General features: G+C 27.7%; 1 protein-coding gene and 1 pseudogene across 1 annotated transcript; one reads left to right on the top strand and one right to left on the bottom strand.

Moving 5' to 3' along the window:
• The first annotated feature begins 4,371 nt into the window (after positions 1-4,371).
• LOC124941320 lies at positions 4,372-5,607 on the top strand (annotated as a pseudogene).
• A 6,790-nt stretch (positions 5,608-12,397) lies between these two features.
• On the bottom strand, positions 12,398-14,828 carry LOC124942319. The gene is made up of 5 exons (XM_047482797.1): positions 14,649-14,828; positions 14,508-14,558; positions 13,472-13,582; positions 13,272-13,317; positions 12,398-12,686 (listed from the first exon to the last, which is right to left on the bottom strand). The coding sequence occupies exons 1-5, from the start codon at positions 14,772-14,774 to the stop codon at positions 12,526-12,528; spliced, it is 495 nt and encodes a 164-aa protein (XP_047338753.1). The 5' UTR covers positions 14,775-14,828; the 3' UTR covers positions 12,398-12,525.
• Positions 14,829-15,751: the final 923 nt, after the last annotated feature.

Raw genomic sequence — 15,751 nt, 5'->3', positions numbered from 1 at the left:
TGGATGAACTTTCAATATTGTATTTACATAAGTTTTAATTTTTTTTATAGATTTTTTAAGGCTTTCTTTTTTTAATATATAGAATGGAAGGAGAGCTCACGGATGAGGGAGTATTGAGTTTCTTTCTATTCCTAAATTTCAAGCAAGAAAATGACGAAATGTACCTTTACATCGTTTACAAGATTAAGTTGACATCATAACATAAATTTAGTGTTAGGATCTAGGTAGCCGCTGGAGGACCGGGGGTTGGACCGGTTAGCGGTTCTCACTCGAAGGGTGGTGGTTAATCCGGTTAGAGATTAACACCGGGGTTTCAATACTACACAACCTGTCACAAACCCTTGAACTAGGTTCAAGTGCGGAAGATGTTTGCTTTCAGGTTGAAACGGCACACTTATATGATAGGCAGAACCGGTTTTAGATGATGAAGGTTTGAGATTTGATGGATCGGTTTCGGTAATCTAGAGATTCGGCTTAGATGGGATTAGGTAGGTTTGAGCGGTACAGATCGGTTAGATAATGAAACCGGCAGAAAGTAAATGACCAAAACAGATTTTATGGATGTTCGGAGATAAAACTCCTACGTCACCCCTTCCTCTCGAAACCGCGAGAAGGATATTCACTAAGGAATACAAGTACAATCCGATCGAGACTTATTTCCTGCTCAATAACACTCTTACAATTTACACGAAATTGTAAAATACACACTTTAATTTTAGCTCTTAGGCTTTCTAGAACAACGCAGTCTTATCACTTGTAGAGTAAATGCTCTTAGAATTTCTCACTTGTTTCACTGTATCTCACTGTCCCACCTTTATTCTTCTTCAACTGCCCCTTTTATAGGTGAAATATGCCAACGGTCATATTTCACTTCCTTGAATCTGATTGGCTGAGCAGAGGTGCAGAGGTTCAGTGATTCAGTGATTCAGAGCCTACGGTCATCTTTTCAGACCTGGCGGTCAACCTTAGACCTGGCGGTCTGTTCTTCCGGTGTGTAAGACAAACCTGCTAGGTTTGTCTTTTACTCAATGTAGGCACTGTCTGTTAGACAGTTGTCTGTACTTGGAAGATCTCCTTTCTGACTTATCCTGAAGTAGAAAGATCCTGTAGGACTGTTTTCTGCAGCCTGCAGACTTTCCTCTGACTTGTATGAATATGGAAGTGTTTAGTCTGTTCTTTGGTATCATTCTCAACAGATACCCGAATTGTCTTCTTGTACTGGTCGGTCATTCGACTTAACCGGATGGCTTCCGGTACGAGTGATGTAACCGGACTTCTTCCGGTTATTCCTCTGTCTTGTGGCTGATCGGCTGTTTGATGATTCCGGTTTTAAGCTTTGGCCGATCCTTTCTTTGTGCGGTCATGTTCCAAGTATTCTTGGTCGGTTTAGTAGCTTGACCGGCTAGTTTTCTTAGCCGGTTCTTTTGTTTGTCCGGTCCGGTTTCTTGTTCCTGCATGGAAGATTTATTTAAGTTAGGTTTATTTGAACCGGTCTGATTTTATCTAACATTTAGTTATAATGTTGTGGTGAGAAAATATAAATTAATGAAAATTAATTATTATATTAATAATATTTATATAATAATGGAGTTTTAGAATGACAATGCTTATATAATTAAGGTGTGAGATTGTTAATATACAGGTTGATCCGTACACGAGATTTGAATGGTTAAATTAAAAAATTAATATTATATATATATATATATATATCTATATATATATATATATATATATATATAATATATATATATATATATATATATATATATATATATATTATATCGATATAGATATAGATATAGATAGGTTTAATGATGCTTAATTTTAAAGTATTTAAATTGTCGTGTTAAGAGTTGTGCTAATTTGGATCTATATGTGAGAGTAAATAATACTTTGGTTGGATTGTAGGTTGACCAATTCATAAACCTTAAACGGTTAAAAAGAAAATTAAAATTGTTATATGTATGTTTCGAACTTTTAACCTAACAAAACAAGGAAAATTCTTTAAACTAACTAGGCTAATAAGACTTTATATTTTAAATTCAACACCAAATTTGATTAACACGGATATTTTAAAAATATATGTTCAAACTTTAACTAACTAATATATATATATAATAATAATATTTAATTTCAAAATATCCGGATTGTCGGGTCTGAGAGTTGTGGTTAATTTGAATATATATGTGAGAGTAATAAATATTTCGGTTGGTTTGGGGTTGACCCCGCCCATAACTTAAAACTTTTAAAAATGAAAAAAAAATGTTATATGAATGTTTCGAACTTGGAACCTAACAAAACAAATACAACTTTTAACGATATTTTAAATTCAACACCGAATTTGATTAATGCTGAACATTATTAACAATATAAATATAAGTTCAACTTTTTAACTAACTAAAATATATATATATATATAATAATAATAATAATAATGCAAAATTTCAAAGTGTCCGGATTACATGGTCGAAAACTGTGGTTTATTTTGGATATATATATATATGAAAGTAAATGGATACTTGAGTTGAATTGTGGATTGACCCGAGCATCAACTTAAAACAATTAAAATAAAATTAAAAATATTATACGTGTGTTTCAAATTGCAACATAACAAAACATGTACAACTCTAACAAACTAAGCACATTATATTTTAAATTCAACACTAAGTTTGATTAACGCAAGACATTCTTAACAATATAAGAACCTTCTAATTATTATATTATATATATAATAATAAAGTGAATAAAATTTAGAATTAGATTATTTTATTTTTATTTTTAATACTATTATATTAAAAATTTAAACATTAAATATATATTATTATACTTATCTTTATTAATTATTTTTGTTTATATTCTATAATTGTGTTTATATAATTTTTATAATTTTATTTATTTTTTATAATGTATTCTCAAATGTTAGACGATGAAATATAATATAATATAATAATAACCCTTAATATATATAAAAAAAATATAAGGTGAGATTTTATAGCACTTCATATATTGTATATGAGTTTCTCTCTTCTATTATAATTACATATTCATAACTATTAATTTATCTCTTATTACATAATTATTAATTTATTTTTCTTTTATTATATTTTCGTATAAAACTATTCTTTTTCTTCATTAATTAAATATATTTTCACACAAATTATATAAAATATATATTATATTATTAATCATTTTATATTCATATATTAAATATTTATTAATTTTTATGTATAAATAATAATAATACTTCTCAAATTCTCTTTTCTAATAATTACTAATTTATTTCACTTTCCATATTTATTAATTTATCTTTCATAATTAATATTTTATTATTTTTATCTCTTATGTATATATTCTTTTCTTCATTAATTTTATATAAACTTATTAATATTTTTTTTAGCTATATATTTAATATTTATTTACTTTATATATAATTATTTATCTTCATTAATTTCATATAAATAATTTTTATTTTTCACACAATATAAATATATATTATATTATTAATAATTTTAAATTTATATAACAAATACTTATTATTTTATGTATAAATATTTATAATATACATAATAATTTTTCAAAATATATTTTCTAATAATACTAATTTATTCCCCCTTTTCATAATTATTAATTTCTCTTTACTAATTAATATTTTTATTATTTTATCTTTCATATATATATATATTTTTTTTTCTTCATTAATTTTATATAAACTCATTAATATTTTTTTATATTATATATTTAATATTATTTATTTTTATTATATAAATATTTATAATATACATAATAATACTATTATTATATTTATAATGTTTAATATTATTTATTAAACTAACAATAAATTACAAATTTCTCTTTATTAAATAGTTTTATATATTTATTTTTTATCTCATTTTAAAATATATATAATTTTTCTTAATTAATTTTTATTTTATTTTTTCTCTAAATTAGATTTTTCTTCCTGTCTCCTTTCTCTCTCCCTCAAAATATATATATATATATATATATATATATATATATTACAAATTTTCTAGAGAAATTGATGAAATGGCCCTGATAAAATGTTTAATTCCAAAAAAGGCCCACGGTTGATAAAATTGGTAAAAAGGGCCTTTTTGCCCTATGAAAAGTCTGTAATACCTTTTTGCGCGCCTGTTTTACCGCTCAATTACGAGAAATGTATTTCTCGCATTTGATATTTCTCGCATTTGGTGTTTTAATTACGAGAAATGTATTTCTCGCATTAGTATTTCTCGCCTTTGTTATTTCTCGTATTTGGTAAATATTCTCCGGCCACGAACCCTAAATTTAGGGTTCTCATATAATACTCTAAAACCCTAATTTCACATTGTTCTTGTATTCTGAAGCTGCCAAATGTCGAAGCAAGGTTAGGTTTTCATCTTCTATACAATTATATGTTAACTACATGTTTGATACTTGATAGTAATTCAATGTGAAAAACAACGTGTTTCAGGTCGCGGAGGATCGGCGGGAAACAAGTTCCGCATGTCACTGGGTCTTCCTGTGGTGGCTACGGTCAACTGTGCCGACAATACCAGCGCGAAGAATCTCTACATCATATTCAGTGAATGGGATCAAGGGTCATTTGAATCGATTGTCGTCTGCTTGTGTGGAGATATGGTTATGGCGACAGTGAAGAAAGGGAAACCTAATTTGAGAAAGAAGGTCATGCCTGCTGTCATTGTTAGACAACGCAAGCCCTGGCGCTGAAAGGATGGAGTGTTCATGTATTTTGAAGGTGATTTAGTAGATTCTGATTTTGTTTTGTGTTATACTTGTACTTGTTTAACCATTCTTTGTTATTCTTTACTAGAACAGTTAGACTGAAGAACCCACTCTTTTCACGATCTGATTGATACAATCCTTTATTTGATTACAACTAGGGCAAATCAACAATTTAAAAAACATGCCCATTTCCACAAGTAAACAATTTAACCAAACAAAGCTTATCATAATCAGATATCTGTTTTTGACAATCAAAGTGACATTTAGTTAGTGTACAATTTGACTTTTTGATGATTGTCATGTCTCACTTCATCATCACAATGCCTTTAACCCCCTTCTTCATGCAATTCACTTTTGTATGACAAACTCTCAATGTTGAGGATTTAGAAATAGTTTTTCTTTATCATTGGTTTTCAAGGGGATTTAGGTATTGGTATATACCCACTAAGATATTAAGAAAGAGTACTAGGGATAATGAATAGAGTTTATGGTATGATGAATGATGTATTTAGAACATTTGCGTTCAAAGTCTTACCTACTTCTTGGTCTTCTCCATTTTGAACAATCACAACACAATTTTTTATATATATGAAATTTGTTGATTGTAATATGTAAATATCTTGGTTGATAAATATGTTGTTACTATGCAGATAATGCTGGTGTGATAGTGAATCCTAGGGAGAAATGAAGGTAAAAAATGTCTCAAAATGTGTTAAATTACTATATCATCTTTAGGCCTCATTCATTCACTCACCATTATTTGTTTGATGGTAAAAACCAGGTTCTGCCATTACTGGTCCAATTGGGAAGGAATGTGCTGATTTATGGCCCAAAATTGCAAGTGCTGCCAATGCTATTGTCTGATAAAGTCGGGGGACTCTTTGCTTTTAAAAACTTGTCAATTTTGTTTTTTGATTCACAACTGAGATTAGAATCATATACCCTTTCAATTCTTGTGATACGCATAACATCTTTATGAATGTTGATGTATGTGAGTGCTTTCAATTTTGGGCCATACCAAACATGCTATTCAACTATGTAAAACATCTACTCAAGAAAATGGAGAATAAATAAAGCAGATGGTTTAAAGGTTTATATCTAATACCAACATATATAATGTCAACAATTCTTACAGGACAAAGCAAAAGCCGCAAGGATTGACATGAAAAAGAAAAATCTCTATCTTTTATAGAGGATATTTTAGCTATCACTTTAAGAGATTGTGCATGTTTTATGATGAAAAATGCTTATAAATTTGTACTCGTAAAATGAAACCAGACAACGATTTGTCAATTATCATCTGATTTCGGTTTTCATATTCATAAAGTACTTCAAACAGGTATTTTCAGCCTGCGGTCTTAATAACATAATGGGTTTAGCAAAAAAATAATAACATTGGATAGAAACTGACTGTAAAACTCCACAAATAAACTGTAATTTTCACTCAACAATCTGACTGTAAAAACTCCATAAATAAACTGTAATTGGCATAGTGTTTGCTTAAGATGATGCAAAAGAGAGACATAAAGACAATAATAGTTTACAAACTTAAATAAATTCTGGTTCAACCCAACAAACTATTTCACTGTTCTTCGTCACTATCATTCCCGAAAACTGAAGCTATTGGAATCTTTGCCTCTTCTTTGTCGAGCTACTGTTTGAAATCTGACCAACATAAGAAACTGCCTAATTAGGAAACAACAATGACAAGAGTCCCAACAGAAGTAACAAGGAAAAACAATTTCCTCCCTTTTTGGCTAGCTTGTTTTACAGATTCTTGGACCTTGGCAGTAGACGCAAGCAACCAGGTAATAAAACTGCACGAAATTCTCAAGACCTTCCAAACTTGATGATACCAATTCCCCTCAAAAAGACACACATATAAAAGAAATATGTGCTGACTTTCTGCTAATAAATGTTGGTTTTGTAAAAAAGAAGAAGCAAGCATCAAGCTCCAATTATCGGGTATGCACACATACAAACTGCAAAAAGCATACCTCTCGTTTCTTAGCAATCTCCTCTGTCTCCTCTAACTCCACGTCAAGTTTTTTTCCTTTGGATATTTTCTTCAGCAGTATAAAATCATCATCTTCCTGTTTTCTAACTCCCAATTTTGCATCCCGCATACCAGACCTTATTGGCTCAATTATTCCTTAATATAAACCGAAAAAAATAATTTACTACCCAATTATTTGATAGAGAAAACATAAGTTTAGTCATCAAACGAGTCTACTAAGTTTAGTCTTCAAACATTTTGTATTTGAATCTAGATATAGAAACACTAATAAAAGTGTTTTCAATGGGGCTACATGTTATTCTCCAAGAACTAAACTCTATATGTCTTTTGGATTCACACTCCCAAGTGAATAAAGATCACGAAGACGAGACAAAGCTCATTGTACACCAAGTGACATCCATTACAGTAAGCTTTTATTGATTTGATTAGGAATTGTAATGAGAAATATGATTTTATTATTCTTTAATGATTGATTAAACAACCAACATACTATATAGACGAATGATAAAGTGATAATAAAAGCTAGGTATAATTGTTTGCTTGCAATTAATTGTTCAGGTGGATCTTGCTCTAATATTGGATGTTGACAGTCTTGGTTTCTTCTTACACATTCTTCCTTTTGCTTAGGCTGGCTATAAAGGAGAGAATTTTAAGCTGTGAATCCCTTTCCTGAGGCAGGCGACAGATAGAAAGTAAGTCAAAGCTTTCGTTACTTGACCATTCTATCATAGGCACCCAGGGACGGATCTCGGATATAGAGTTAGGGTGGGTTTAAATTTTAAATAAAAATTATATATATACATTTACAAAGACGTATATTATAATGTTTAAATAAGTTGAACTCGTATATTTTAAAAGTAAGTATAATCTATGATAAAATCTATTTTTATATATTTAGTTAAATCTCGTTCAATATAGAGTGTCAAACAGTCATAAAAAAATAATTATCTATTTTATTAAGAAGTTACGTCTTCACTTTCTACACTGTTGAAAATGTCTGTAAGTAGTGGTTATAGAAATAAGTAATGTTAAAACAAGATTAATCAACGTAACATAAGTTTTTGATCCATTCTTGATCAATTGTTGACACAACTCAACAAGTGTAAAACTTTCAAATTTTGCAATACCATCAACTTTATAATGTATCAATTCATACTTCAAAATAATGATGTTTTCATCTATGAAATTTTCAGTATAAACTTAGTTGCAAACTTGCAAATATTATCACTATTAAATGAGTCGAATAAATTTTTTAATCAAAAAATATTGAGTGATGCTAAAATGATAGGTTGACATTGTTGTACATCTAATCAAATCTACATAACTCTTTAAGAACTAAAAAAAATATTTAAAATAAAAATAAAAATAATTAGAGATTAAGAAATCAATGCAATAAATTTGAGAATAATTATTTATAAAAATAGTCGAAAAAAATATAATTAAGAGAGAATTCACCTATTATATTGCAAATAAATGAAGTTATAGAGGTGAAATTAAGTTTTTTATTATATAATATAATATAATATATAATATAAAAAAAAATCAAAATCAAGGTGGGCTTAAGCCCATCTCAGCTATGCATTCGTCCGTGTAGGCAGCTGAAAGCCTGAACTAGTGTATTTCGCCAAAATGGGCTGATCAATTATTGGTGCTGATTTTTTCTAGGTTTTGAAATGAATAAAACATTAATTGCAGGGATGTAAAAAGTTTAATAGTGAGATGCTTGAAGCAGCAAGAGCAATAGAAATTGAATCCGAGATTCGTCACTTGACAAGGTTCTCTTCTTTATTCGAATTTTATGTATTTCATGCAAAAAAAAAAGACGGTAGAATTACTCTAAAATAGAAGTATTATTTCATTTTTTTCTTATAGGCAAGACTAACTAATATACATATTTACAGATTTATGTGTATAGGTTTTAATGTAAATAAATAATATAAAGTTCTAAAAATTGTTTTTAATCATCTTAATTTTAATATTAGTCCTTGATATGATAAGATTATTAAAATATCTCAACCTAATCATATCATTTAATTCACTAAACAAAATATTAAATATTTTAAGTATTTACTTTACAAAAAATTATTTTATCATTATATATTATTATCTGGAGTCTTTTATATATAAAAAAAAAATCAAATTTGTAATAAGCAAGATTATTGAAATGATTTGAATAACCCAATATATATCTTTGTACTTAAGTAACTTAATAAGGTCTAAAATTTTGTTAAAATAATATCATAATTTTTATTTTTTAATATTTTATTTTTTTTTAAATTGATGTCATTTGTTGATGGGCTTATAAACCAAATTCCCTACAACTTAAAGAGAGATATATCATTATTATATTTACAAGTGGAATGACTAGTTTGTAAAAAAAATGAATGAAGAAGGTTTTATATATATTTCTTATTATGCATACTAAAATCAACTCATATAAGAGATTTCCTTTCATTTGTTATTTGTTCCATATCTTTGGTAAGTTTTTGTCATTTTTTTAGACATTTAATTCTCTCTTTCAAGTGTAGTGTTTGCCAACGAGCACATATTTATTTTTCAAAATTAAAAATATAGACTATTTTTTATTTAATTGTGTAATGTATACAAATAGTTAATATATTATATATCTATACAGGAATTTTATGTAATATTTGTAAATGATTCATGCATATATCTAATTAATAGTTTGAATAGTTAGAAATTACTAAATTTCAATTTTATTTAAGAAAAATGATATATAATATAAATAAGTGAATTAAATAGTTTTAAGTAGTTTATCTCATATATAATTTATGTTAATAATAATTTGAAAATAAAATCAAAACTTAATAATTTTAACTAAATATGTTTATTTAATATGATTAATTATAATTTAATTTTATTAAATTTTATTTAAATTTTATTTAAATTTTATTTAAATTTTATATTAAGTAAAGTTACATACCATATCATTATTATTCTGAATAAAATCATTTTTAATAATATTATAATACAATTTTATGTTTGTAAAAAAATAAATAATAAAGGTTAAAAATATAATTTTTTAATAATTAAAATATTTATGCACAAATTATTCATCAATTAAGTCTTTACATTTGATATATTTAAATCTTAGATTATAAAGTTTATTTATAAAATATGTCAAAATATTTTATTAACTTAATATAATTTGGAAACATTTTTATTTGATAAAATATGTTCATTTTGTTTTTTAATTTATCAAACATTATAACTAACCTGCATTGCATTGAAAACATTGACTTGTACAGTTGCCAATGTATTTTAAAAAATTAAATAAAAACAATACATGTGTTTTCCATTTATTTAAAACTTTTTAAGGAAGACCAACAATGATTAAAAAGAAAAAATATACACAGAATACCATACACTGCATCAATAAATATTTATTTTAAGAAATATCTAAAAGAAAATTAATTTTAAAAGTTTAATAATTGTAAAACTTAAGCATCGGTAAACAGTTAAAAACAAATTCAGAAGGTATATTTGACAATCAAAGATTCAGATTAGATTTAATTTAGTAAATAGTTTTATAAGAGAATAAATGTGTTATTTTTTTATATAAATATATATGATTTAAATGATGTGCCATTATTATGAAAGATCGTGCTATAAATGTTGTATTTTTATTTTTTATAATAAAATATTTTAAATAAATTTATATAAAAAAAATAAAATTCAATTTTTTTATTTGTTTTCAAAAGCATCAGAGACAGAGGGAAGAAGTTGAAACTAGATGGTAAAATTCTTACTTAGGTTTTTTTTTCTTTTTCTTTTTTTAAATGAGTGTCTATACAGAGATATATAGAGAAAGACTTCTTACTTTACTTTTTTTCTCACTTTATTAGTTATGTATATCATATACGAATAATTAATAATTATTTGGTGTAATAAGATATATAAACTTTATTTTTGGAATTTGCTCATTGAGTAACATTAGTAAGCACAACTGATGCACCAATTAGGCACTATACATTATTATTTTCTCTTATTACTACATTTATAATTTATAATTTTCTTATTTATTATTATTGTTAATAATAATAATAATAGTGATATAACATTTTTATTATTTATGTAATAATTCTCTAATATCTAATAATTAAATTTTAATGATTAAATATTTTTTCAAATATATTAACTTTATAAATGTAAATTTATTATTTGGGATATCTAAAAAATATTATTTTAATGTTTTAGAAAAAAAAATAGTCAAAAATTGCTACTATAGTTATTTTAAATAAAATAAACTCTTGTACAAAAATACTACAATATAAAATATTTAAACCAATTTTTCAGAAAATAGACACAACATAAATACAAGTAAGGCACAGTGGAGATAGCAAAGTGTCCTTCATTTCATTTGGCACTTTTAGTGATAACAACCCAAGACGACTATGTGTGTATATCTTTAAATTTATGATTTGACTAAATTGTTTGGGTATGATATTTTAAATTATATCGATTTAAATATGTAGAAAAACCCATATAAATATTCAAATCAAGTGTTAAAGTGTAATAATCGAGAATATACATTATGTGTTATTTTCATATTTCTAAACATTTATTAATTTTCAAATTTTTTTATAAGTTATTGCTGAATAACACCTTTATTTTTTTAATCATTAAGTGTGAAATTTTAGAATTTCAATAATTAATTTCAGTTAAAAAAGTATAATAGTTAATATGATGAATTTCATTGACATCTTTTTTTTATTATGATGATTTATTATTAAGTAACAGTGATGTTAGTTCTTACTAACAAGATAATAAGTCTTATTTTTAGGATGATTATCATCAAATAATGACAAAGCATGCATATTGTGAATAAATTAATTTAATATACATGCAAGAAAAAATTACAAATAAAAATTAAATACTTGCGGTTTCTCTTTTTTATTTTTGTATAATATTATCTACTGTTAAATAAGTTTTCAACTGAAATGACCAAGGTTTGAGATGAACCTAGTAATTTTGGGATACCAGTTCACGTGATAAGTTAGAATAGTTCTTCTCAATGTTTGAATTGCCTTATTTTTGAATAATTTTCTAATCTCAGAAAAAGTTTTTTTGGTTCTGAATAATTTATTATATTCAACCAAATACAAACTTAGAAACAAAATTTTGTTCTTCAAAAATTATAGAAAACAAAAACAACCAACCTATCTTCTTTTCTTGCTGTATATTGTTTTTGAAATAATTTGTGATTTTTTTTTTATTTTTTTACTTTACAAAATCAAAGAGAAAATATTTTATCAACAAATTTATAAAAAATTATTTAATTTAATTTGACAAAAATGTTACAGTAAATAAAAAACAAACAAGAATTTCTAGTAGATTGTTCAAATATCAGGAAAGATTCTTAAATCACTCATGAATCTATTCCTATTTAAAATGTTTTAAATTGAAGGAATGTTAAATTTATATATTAAAATAATAAATAAATAAATAAAACTTATACAAATACAATATAATTAGTTTATCCAAATACAGCATTAAGCATAAAATTCTGAAATACCAATAATATTTAATAAGAATTGTCATAAATCAAACGAATGAAAATTCACACAAAGTGTGGTGTCAAAATACAATCTAAAAAACTGTCTTAATAATGAGAGGTGAAGAACAAGAAAGACTAAGTGTATATATGGAGCATTCATTCTTCAAAAGAATATTATTCATAATAGAATCCCTATCAATATACTCAACCTTTTAATTCGTTGATATAAAAACACTTGTACAGATTGTTATGAAGTTACAGGTTTTGAATCATTCATCAGTTGGATATGGGAAGAAGAGTGAGCCTCTTCGACCCGTCTTGTGAGTAAGGAGATCGCATATTGAGAGGCACTCGAAGCACCATAATACGATGTTACAGTCAATTGAGAAAACCAAGGAAGTGCATATCCTACAAATCACAACACATGATCATCAATTACTACAAGTTAAGAAAATGTTTACGTTTTTCCTAAAGTATTCATTAAATTGATTTTAAATCTAAATTAACCCATCATACCCGAGATTTAAACCAAATATGCTGAAGTAATAAGATGCATCGACAGTTTAAGGACTCTCTCTTTAAAAGAGATTGCTACTGTGTAGAAAGTCTTCAATCCAATACAACTATGTTACATTATATGTGTCAAAGACTAGGATTAAACTACAAACTACACTTATAATGTGTTTGGACCGGTAGAATAATCCTTTTTTTTTTAGTTTCAGACCCCAATAGATTCTTGTATAACACTTGTAAAATAAAGTAGTAAGAGTATCATCATAAAGATTTCAGTTCATCAAATTTTGTAGCTAATTTAGGTTTCATTTGAATCATTTATTTATCTTGTTCAAACATAATTATAATCTAGAAGTTCACTTTCAAAATCATGATATCCTAAACATCATGGCATACTAGTTGATATTGATGCCATTAGATGGATTAGCAATATCATCTATGAATGCAAGCATATTTACTCAAACTGAGGAAATACTATACCTCCAAATGCAGCACTTGCAGCTGAAAACATTAGCAATGGTGGGAGCTGCCCAAAAAAAAGATGGATAGTAAGGGAATAAAGCTAAGTTTAGATGATGTAAGCTAAAAGGGAATAAGATTGAGCCATAAGTCTAATAACTCATAACATAGGTAGGTATTAACAACAAAAGAATATGATAGGAAGTGGATTAGTGGCATACTCCAACAAGAAATGGAAGCCACTTTGGTCCTTTTACATGTTTCTGAACGTAGGGGAACCCAGTATTGAAACCATTAACCGAACTGAGCAATCCACCAATTCCAGTACCAGCCTACTAAGTTATTAAACCAAGAGGAGAAAAAATGAGAAATAAAAACTGAATGATATTGCACATTATACAAAGCAATGCAATGATAATATTTCTTCATGTTCCATAGTGAAATTAGGACAAAAATGAAAAGGTTAACAAAATAGTGTCAGGGTCCAAAGAGGAAGGAAACATGTGATTAATACAAGACTTCTCTTTAGTCTTCGCGGTTACTCCAATTCTATAAGAAGATTGGAATGTAGATTTAGTGAGAGTTCATATGCATTTCAGATTTTGCCATTATCATCTGCATCCTTCAGACATACAAACAGAGAACAATACAACTTCCACCTTCTAGACACTTTTCAGAATTACAGTACACAGATGAACTTCCTAATTTGTCATCTAAGAGAGACTTTTTGGTTAGAAACAGTTACTAACTCCCATTTGGAGTGCATACATGATTTTCATTGAGATGAAACTTCACTTCACATCACGTATAATTTATTTTTCATTTATCTCCAATCCATCAATAATAAAATTACTTTGTAAGGGTAATTTTACACTTTAATAAACAAGAAACTTGTTTATAAATAATACAATTTAGAAATATCTTAGTGACAAAGATTTTGCAGTCTCAAATCCATGTGTACTCCTCAGAACTATGAGAATATCATCAAGCTAAATAATTTTGTAACTCTACGACCCAACAGCCATATCAATTCGATATCTCTAGACATTTCTAGTGCATAGTAAGATTAATAAAAACAAAAATGAAGTAATTTAATTCAAATGGATGGAGAAAATCCTAAGATACTGTCTTAATTCCAAGGCCGGATAGTTCAATGACTGATATCATATATGTCAGTTCTCCAAATCAAAGACAAAACAAGAAGAATATCTCTATTCATAACTCTACATTGAAAGACTGGGAGCAAATTTAACATACAAATGCAGTGGCATCGTGCAACACAGGAGTGATGGTCCATTCGTTTTTTTCCTGTTTACATTTGCGAAGAAGCTATAAGTGATGAAGAACAGACCAGATACAGTTAACTATTCAAAGAGACAGAGAGGAGGGAAAGAGTACAGGATTGGAGTTTATGAGAGACAGGCAGCGAGGGCATCGAGGTGATCCGAGGCCAGGATTCATTGTAGGATCATGGTGGAGGTTGCCTGATCTCAACTTCTCTTCATAAACCTCCCTCGTCCCCATCTTCCCTTCTACATTAAGCAATATAACACACCAAATCAAATCAACTTTACATGATTTAATTAGGGTTTCAATTTTGGTGCGGAATGATAATAAAGCAAAAACTTTACACTAAATTATACCAAAGACTGTGGAAGAATGCCCTTTTCTCTTTCAATCACCGCCAATTGAAGATCTTTCTTGTCTGTCAATGGCGTTTCTCTTCTCCTACCTACCCAGAATCCCAGTCACTGCCAGAGTGAGAGAGGATAGGAAAGATGCCGGCGGGACAAGGGATCAGTTCGCTTGTGCTTTCAGGGAAAAGGGTACAATCCACCTGACTACGTACCTGAGAACTTTCCGGCGATTATGTCGACGTGAATGTGAACGGCGCCGTAACAAAAGTATGTGCGGAATTTTGTTTTGTTTTTCGACAATCTTACAAAGCCTGCCATCGGTATTGAAGTCAACTCACTCTCATTTTAGGATTAGGCAAAGCTTTTGAAAAATGAGGCCCAACTAATAGTTAAAGCCCAACAATCAATTTTCAAAAATAATTGAGCACAATTTTAAATGCAATTAAACCATGATTTATTCTCGATTTTATATGCCAGCCTTTCTTAACTTCCGTTCTCGGATCTACCGTGCTGAAACATGAACTTAATATTAGATAAAAATAGTAAATGGTAGCTCGAGAAGGAAATGAACTTTAATTTATTGGATAAAAGTCGCATTCAGTTTATCATTGATGGTAGTAATTTTATCTTTATATTTGAATAAGCTCAATTATTTATCTATTTGAGTTTATTTATTGAGTTGCATGTTAGAATTAAAGTTTAACTAAATTAACTTTAACACCTTGAATGTTATTTTCTTTTCAATCCGAAAGTGACCATCATGGGAAGAACGACCACTAAAGGCTTGAAATACAATCAAGCCTATTCGGAAAAACCCGAGACAAGGACGACCACTCGAAGTTCATAGGTGTCGATGGAGATCTT

This window comes from Impatiens glandulifera, chromosome 6 (assembly GCF_907164915.1).
Source record: "Impatiens glandulifera chromosome 6, dImpGla2.1, whole genome shotgun sequence".
In the NCBI taxonomy this organism is placed as follows: Eukaryota; Viridiplantae; Streptophyta; class Magnoliopsida; order Ericales; family Balsaminaceae; genus Impatiens; species Impatiens glandulifera.
This window is presented reverse-complemented; position numbering and strand designations above follow the sequence as displayed.

Coding starts and splice junctions, on each gene's coding strand:
- LOC124942319 (XM_047482797.1), bottom strand. CDS start 14,774: ATGGGGACGAGGGAGGTTTATGAAGAGAAGTTGAGATCAGGCAACCTC. Junction 13,583..14,507: donor TGCACGATGCCACTGCATTT/GTATGTTAAATT, acceptor ATAACTTAGTAG/GCTGGTACTGGAATTGGTGG. Junction 13,318..13,471: donor GGCTTCCATTTCTTGTTGGA/GTATGCCACTAA, acceptor TTTTTTGGGCAG/CTCCCACCATTGCTAATGTT.